The sequence below is a fragment of the Miscanthus floridulus genome, chromosome 9 (genome assembly GCF_019320115.1).
Source record: "Miscanthus floridulus cultivar M001 chromosome 9, ASM1932011v1, whole genome shotgun sequence".
Taxonomy (NCBI): Eukaryota; Viridiplantae; Streptophyta; class Magnoliopsida; order Poales; family Poaceae; genus Miscanthus; species Miscanthus floridulus.
This window is the reverse complement of record NC_089588.1, coordinates 115,214,367-115,222,660: the sequence shown is the minus strand read 5'-3', so window position 1 is coordinate 115,222,660 and position 8,294 is coordinate 115,214,367. Positions and strand designations below refer to the sequence as shown.

The 8,294-nt window shown below is 43.8% G+C and overlaps 1 protein-coding gene across 1 annotated transcript; it reads right to left on the bottom strand.

Moving 5' to 3' along the window:
• Window positions 1-1,032: 1,032 nt before the first annotated feature.
• Window positions 1,033-2,115, bottom strand: LOC136480651 (putative F-box protein At3g10240). The gene has a single exon (XM_066478133.1). The coding sequence runs from the start codon at window positions 2,113-2,115 to the stop codon at window positions 1,033-1,035; it is 1,083 nt and encodes a 360-aa protein (XP_066334230.1).
• Between the last annotated feature and the right edge of the window lie 6,179 nt (window positions 2,116-8,294).

The window sequence follows — 8,294 nt, the reverse complement described above, 5'->3', positions numbered from 1 at the left end:
CGCCTATGTCGAAATGGCTTCAAATTTTTTTGGCAGTGATTTACCCCCAAAATATGGGCCCACACAAGATCTTAGGTTTTTCTAATAATTATTTTTATTATTACATTTTTCTTTATGCCGCGTGAGACGAAATACAGTGAATTATAGATTGAAAACACTAGAATTTTGCGTCGAAATACGGTAAAATAAAACTTAAAAACTTATGTGTGAAAATTATAATTTTCCCCTAAAATCTAAAACTATTTTTTCAACAAAAGACTCTAAAAATCAAAGTATACTTAAGAAAAGAATATAAATGAAACTAATAAACTAAAACTATTTGTTTTTTTTAATAACTACTGGCGGAAGCTTTATTCCTGGTTAGAGGTTAGAACCAGGAACAAAGAGCAATATTTATTCCCGTCTATAGCCTTCAGCCGGGACTAAACATTTAGTCTCGGTTAGTGGCTCTAGCCGGGACTAAATGTCGATCTTTAGTACCGGTTATAGCCTCTAACCGGCACTAAAGGTTTGTCTGCCAAGCCAGCAGCGGTGGGCAGCGACCTTTACTCCTGGCTCGAGGGTATAGCCGGGATTAAATCTCTTTCACTCCCGGGTTCAAAAAATGCCAGAAGTAACTCCGAAAATGGTGCCGAGACAAAAGGTCTGTTTTCTACTAGTGAATGCTTGCTACAATGTAGCTAGCATTGTAACTGAACTTCGTGGTAACTGCTCCTTTTATCACTCGTTAGCACTATGCCTCATCATTGGATTTGGTACACATAATCAATAATGATTCCATTGCAAACTTCCAAGAGTGACACAGCAAACCATAGTTAAATTGTTCTACGGTGGGAAACAAGTATAGAAACAATGTAACCAGTGCCTCAATATTACTACAAGACAGTAGGCTTATTATATGACATATAAACATATAAAGCAGAATAAAGCAATATAAATTTACATATGAAGATGTGTGATCTATCAGAGGTGGGCTAGTAAGAGTCTGCACAGCAGAGCGATTGGCTTTAGATATATTTCCGCAGTTATTTGTCAAGAAGATAGCAGGCTCCCTGTATAAAAGTTCATTCTACCAGTGAATCCCTCTGCCATCTCCATGATATCCGTAAAGGCCTTCGTGCTAGGGTTGAAGAACTGAAGGATAAATCGAGAGCAACCCGTGTTCAACAATAATATTCTTCCATCATCCAAGACATCCAATGGCTTAATATATAAACACTCTTCAGGCAACCGTATCATATACGCCTTGACCCATACACTCTTGTTATAATCGATGAAGCGCCATATGTTGGCATAGGGGCCGAGATAATTGGGACCTTGTATGTTATGAACCATACACAAGGTCCCCTTGAGCTCCGTTAGAGCAATGCGCCATTCCTTTTGCTCCACCTCAAACCACCCCATCGGTGGGCCATTGATTGTCTCCATCCACACTTCTCTCTCGAGGTCAAAAGCGGCTATGCGGTTCCAACCGGGAGTTCTTGGATAAGTGTCGTAAGGCATGAAGTAGAGGACGCCATTGATTGTGGCCTTGTGTTCGGAGGAAAAGCTGGTAACCAAAGGGGGTGGCGCCCTTTGCCTCCATGTTGTCGCTGCTGCACCACCATCCGTGATAGTAGCCACCTCACAGCCTCCTGCGATAGGTTGGTGGAGACGCAAGACCTTGTAGGCTCCGGACGGAGTGGCGCGGCCAAAGCTGGAGTGGCTCCAGGTCGAGCCATCGTTCCTGCCGACGGTGAACACACGCCCGGCCGCCGGATCAACGATGATGGCAGCGCGCTGCATCCTGTCGACGCAGATGAGACGGCCGAGCTGCGTGGGCGCCAGCAATGCGCTGTGCATGGCTTTGAACACCCTCAGGACGTTGCCGTGCATGTCCAGCACCCGCAGCTTGAGGTGCGGCCGGGATCCAAACACGCCGACGATGAGACGGCCGGCGTGGGATCTCTGCGCGGCGACGAAGCCCGGGTCGCAGATGAGGGCGCGCCAGGCCCTGGACACGCACCGGAACCGGCACAGAGCGTTCGCCGGCAGCCTCACTAGCACCTCCAAGATGATGTCCTCCGGCAGCGACACGTCGTCATCCTCGTGCTTGCTGCTTTGTTTCGCTTCCATTGTTTGTTCCGGCCTCGCTCGCCCTCACCAACCATCTGCACGAATAAATAATGTTGGAGAGTATATGAACAGTCCGGTTCAGTTGTGGATCCAATTCAATCACGAATCCACCATCAAACACGGCAACCGACTCGCTGTCGTTCTCCAATCAGACTACTAAACGGCTAACAAAAATCTCCTGTGTGAAGCGCGTGTAAGTACAACACGCTGAATCAATAAATCGTGCATCGGTCAAATTCTGGACAGGATGTGATTCAAAAATAGTGCTAAGTTGGACAATCTTGTACCTAACTAATTTCATATATTATATAATATAATAATGTATTAATATTTATTTATCATACTAAATAAGTATTATTAGAATTGTCATTGAATCTATTTTAATAGTATATATAACGGCCTATTTAGATTACTACATATTGATACTATTTTCTATAAATAACCAAATCAAATTTGAGATAGTTTGACTTCGACCAGACCTATAATTGTTTTTCTATATAGGTAATACTCACAAAGCACTTAGGACTAGGTCATTGGGCACTAGTAGAGAACAGACCTTTGATCCAATGGCCAAAACAAGCTCTAGTCCCGGGAAATATTGCGCCCGGGACTAGAGAGACCTTTAGTCCCGGTTGGTGGCTCCAACCGGGACTAAAGGTCCCAGCCCAACGGCTCCTGCGCCAGGCCGTTGTGGCAGGGGACCTTTAGTTCCGGTTGGAGCCACCAACCGGGACTAAAGGTCGACCTTTACTCCCGGTTGGTGGCTCCAACCGGGAGTAAAGCTCCTGTCCCGGCTAGTGGCGTGGTCCGGGACTGGAAAGTGACCTTTAGTCCCGGTTGGATCCACCAACCGGGACTAAATGTCCCCCCTATAAATCTTGCTGGCCGTCTTCTTCCTCCCCGAGCCCGCCCGAGAGCTTCCGTTCAAATTTAAGCAGTGTTTTTGCTCTTTCTCCATCCATTCTTCGATTCCTCCGTCGATTTTTTGATTCCTCCATCGATTCTTCGGTTCTAAAGGTTACCAACTTTATACTCTCACGTTTCACCATTGTCTTATCTCATTTTGTTCACTATATATATATATGGTTCTTTACTGTGGTTTTTTCATTTGTAAGCAATTTGAGCTCAAAATCACTTCAAGCTTGCATATTTATATGAAGGAAGGTTAAAGTAGTTATTAAAAACTAGTATTCACCGTTCATTTGTAGCATGCATGGCACACTTCATTGTTTAGAGATATAGAGAATTTTAGAGTTTTTTTAATTTTATTTGTTTATAAAATGAGAAATTTATAGTGTATTAAAAAATGAGTATAGAGAGTAGCTGGCAACTGCTTCCGGATCCTCGGCCTCTCATGGGTTTCCAAAGCGACTTAGGCCGGGCCTCCCACTCATTGCATGCGGCAAGTGTTGTGATGAGACGAAGATTGTGATGGAGTACCGAGTGAAGAAGGAGGGTCCCAACAAGGGTCGCATTTTCTACAAGTGTCCGGATCGCAATGTGAGTTATTTTATCGTATTTAATGACTATGGTTAGTTTACACCTATTTTCATGATGGTTGTGATTAAAGTTATAATTTTCTGTTTTAATTTCAATGGGATGGCACTGGATGTTTAGGCTTCTACTGGGAGGAAGAGTATGTTGAACTCGTGCAAAAATATCTTGCACAACAGGCAGATATGGTGGCTATTGAGGCAGTGATTCAGCCGAAGAAGTCCAAAGATGTTGAACAAACAGGGAATCTGTCTGTTTTAGTTGGGATTGGTCGTGAAATCCTTGTACTGCTGAAGTAAATTTTAGCTTTAGTGTTTTTAGTGATAGTTGGGATTGTCTACATTGTAGCGAGGTTTTCTTAAATTTATAGCTTTTGTGGTGGTATGCATGTTGTATAATTAACTAATTATGTTCTAGGTTTTAATACGGTATTTATGTCATGTAATGCAAATGAGTCGGCATTAGATGTACAATGCTGATCGTCGCTCCCAAGAGTTCATGGACGGCGTGCATTCTTTGTTACCTGCGGCCGAGGCAAACAAACGCGATGGTTTTATGTGCTGCCCATGTGCCGTATGTAAGAATACGATGGAATATGCTAACTCAAAGACTCTTCATTCACACTTGTTCAAGTCGGGTTTCATGCCAAACTATATTTATTGGACGAAGCACGGAGAAACCGGAGTTGTAATGGAAGAAGGTGAAGAAGAACAATGGGGCGATGTTGACATTTTTGCTGAATATGGTGCCTTCAATGATACTGCAATGGGGGAAGCTGAAGAAGAGGTGGGGGCAAAGGAGAAGCCCGCTGAAGAAGAGGTGGGGGCAGAGGAGAATCCCGTTGAAGAAGAGGTAGGGGCAGAGGAGGAGCCCACTGACGATCTTGGTCAGGCCATTCGTGACGCACAAAGAGAATGCGAAAGTGAAAAGGAGAAGATCAAGTTCGACTGCATGCTAGAGGACCACAAGAAATTGCTATACCCAACTTGTGATGCGGGGAAGAAAAAGTTAGGTACCACATTGGAATTGCTGCACTAGAAGGCAAAGAATGGTGTATCTAACAAGGGATTCGCGGAGTTACTAAAAAACCAAAAGAAGATGATTCCGAAGGATAACGAATTGCCCAGCACTACGTACGAAGCAAAACAGGTAGTCTGCCCTTTAGGATTAGAAATCTAGAAGATACATGCATGTCCTAATGACTGCATCCTCTACCGTGGCACGGAGTACGAGAAGTTGGATGCATGCCCTGTATGTCGCGCGTCGCGGTATAAGATCAGGCGAGATGACCCTGGTGATGTTGAGGGCGAACGTCCCAAGAAGAAAATCCCTGCCAAGGTTATGTGGTATGCTCCTATAATACCACGCTTGAAACGTCTTTTTAGAAACAGAGACCATGCAAAGTTGTTGCGATGGCACAAAGAAGACCGTAAGGTAGACAATATGTTGAGACACCCTGCTGATGGGTCCCAGTGGAGAGCAATCGATAGAGAATTCCCCGAGTTTGCAAGTGACGCAAGAAACTTAAGGTTTGCTTTAAGTACGGATGGTATGAATCCTTTTGGGGAGCAGAGCAGTAGTCACAACACTTGGCCTGTTACTCTATGTATCTGCAACCTTCCTCCCTGGTTATGCATGAAGCGTAAGTTTATTATGATGCCGGTGCTCATCCAAGGCCCAAAGCAACCTGGCAACGACATCGATGTGTACCTGAGGCCACTAGTTGAAGAACTTCTACTTTTGTGGAACAAGCCAGGTGTACCCGTGTGGGATGAGCACAAGCAGGGGCACTTTGACCTGCGAGCATTGTTGTTCATAACAATCAATGATTGGCCAGCTCTAAGTAATCTTTTAGGACAATCAAACAAGGGATATAATGCATGCATGCACGGTTTCGGTGACAGGAAAGGTATATTCTTGAAAAAGTGTCGCAAGGTCATGTACCTTGGGCATCGATGATTTCTTCCTGCAAATCACCCCGTAAGAAAGAAAGGCAAGCATTTTAAAGGTAAGGCAGACCACCAGACCAAGCCTTGCAACCGAACTAGTGAGGACGTCCTTGATATGGTCAATGATGTGAAAGTAATATTTGGAAAGGGACCTGGCAGCCAACCTGTTTCGAAGGACACCAACGGTCACACACCCATGTGGAAGAAGTCCATATTTTGGGAGCTACCCTATTGGCAAGTCCTAGAGGTCCACAGCGTGATCGACGTGATGCACTTGACGAAGAATCTTTGTGTGAACCTGCTAGGCTTCATGGGCGTGTATGGGAAGCCTAAGGACACAATTGAAGCATGACAGGACCTGCGGTGTCTGAAAGAATGAGACAACCTGCATCCAGAGAAGATAGATGATGGACGCTAGTACTTAAGTCCTGCCAGCTACACTCTTAGCAAAGAAGAGAAGAACAGCTTGTTTGAATGCCTAGATAGCATTAAGGTATCGTCTGGATTCTCCTCGAATATAAAGGGTATAATAAATGTGCCAGAGAAGAAATTTGGACACTTAAAGTCCCATGACTGCCACGTGCTCTTGACTCAATTGCTTCTAGTTGCATTAAGAGGAATTCTACCGCCAAATATACGTCTAGCCACCATGAAGCTATGTGCATTCCTCAATGCAATTTCTCAGAAGGCAATCGATCCAATGGATCTAGCGAAACTATAGAATGATGTGGTTCAATGTCTTGTCAGCTTTGAGTTGGTGTTCCCTCCTTCCTTCTTTGATATCATGACACACCTCGTAGTTCATCTGGTCAAGGAGATTACTATTCTCGGTCCTGTGTTCCTACACAACATGTTCCCCTTTGAGAGGTTTATGGGAATCCTAAAGAAATATGTTCACAACCGTGCTCGGCCAGAAGGAAGCATCGCCAAGGGCTACGGAATAGAGGAGGTCATTGAGTTCTATATGTTGACTTCATTCCCAATATTAACCCGATTGGTGTTCCTGAATCGCGACACGAGGGGAGACTAAGTGGAAAGGGGACACTAGGGAAGAAAACATATATTGGTAAGGGTGATGATTATTTCAATAAAGCACACTACATAGTTCTACAGAACTCCTCCTTGGTAGATCCGTATATCGAGACACACAAGAACCTCCTCCAATCTAAGTTCTCAGGGAAGTCTGAAGCATGGATTACGCATCAGCATATGGAAACTTTCAGTGACTGGTTGCGAAAAGAATGTCAGGGTGATGAGAGTATTGATGAGGAGCTGTATTTGTTGGCTAGGTAGCCATCGTGGAATATCCTCACATACAAAGGGTACGAGATGAATGGGAATACATTTTACACAGTAGCACAAGATAAAAGGAGCACTAACCAGAACAGTGGTGTCCGCATAGATGCCACCGACCCTAGTGGGAATAAGCAAACATACTATGGCCACATATAGAAGATATGGGAACTAGACTATGCATCTCATTTTAAGGTACCTTTGTTCAAGTGCCAGTGGGTAAAGACGACTGGAGGCGGCGTAGCAGTCGACAACCGGTATGGAATGACAACAGTGGACCTCAACAATATTGGGTACAAAGGTGAACCATTTGTCCTTGCGAAGGATGTGACTCAAGTGTTCTATGTCAAGGACATATCTACAAAAACGAAGAGAGGAAAAAATGACAACCACCCAATCAATGATGAGCCAAAGCACCACATAGTTCTTTTAGGAAAAAGAAACATCGTCGGAATCGAAGACAAGTCAGACATGTCAGAAGATTATGAAAAGGATGACCGAATTTCACCCTTCATAGTGAACAAAGACCCTAGCATCCAGCTAAACGATGAGGACACTCCATGGTTACGGCGCGATCATAACCAAGGGACATACGTCAAGAAGAAGTTCACTACTGTGCCCGCTTGATATATATATTGATGTTCAATAGTGTGTATTAGAGATATTATGTAATAATTGTGAATTTATGTTTGATGTTGAATTATGTCATGTTGAAATGATGTGAAAACAAATTTATGTTTGATGTTGGGATTATGTCACGTTGAAATGATGTGAAAACAAATTTATGTTTGATGGTGGGATTATGTCACGTTCAAATGATGTGAAAACAAATTTCCAGTCAAAACACAAGAGTTTTTCTGAATTTAATTAAACACTATATTTTTGCATTATCAAAATAGTAATTTAAAAACTATATTGTATTTTAAAACTTGTTAAAAAAATTAAAACTTTAGGTCACATAATTTTCTTGTGTGCAATAAAGCAAAATAGAATCTATATTTTTTAAAAATATTTTTATGTCTTTTATTTAATTTTCTGTGCAATTAACTATCCTTTTATCATTTGTGTAAAAAGAAATATATTAAAATCCTAACGAATTGGCGGGCAGCGAAACTGCAGTTTGGCTGCCCGCCAAAAACCTTTAGTCCCGGGCGCTACCACCAACCGGGACTAAAGGTTACCATTAGTCCCGGGCGCCACCACCAGCCGAGACTAAAGGTGCGACCTTTAGTCCTAGGCGTTAACAGGGCCCGAGACTAAAGGGCCTTTAGTCCCGGCTGGTGGTGGCTCCCGGGACTAAAGGTCCTCTCCCTTATATAGCCTCTGCGCCTGCCCCGGCCCCTCTTCTTCCTCCTCCCAACTGCCGAGCCAAGCCCTAACAGACCCGTCGCTGCTCGTCTGATCCACCACCGATGCCGCACCTCGCGAGCGCCCGCACGCACA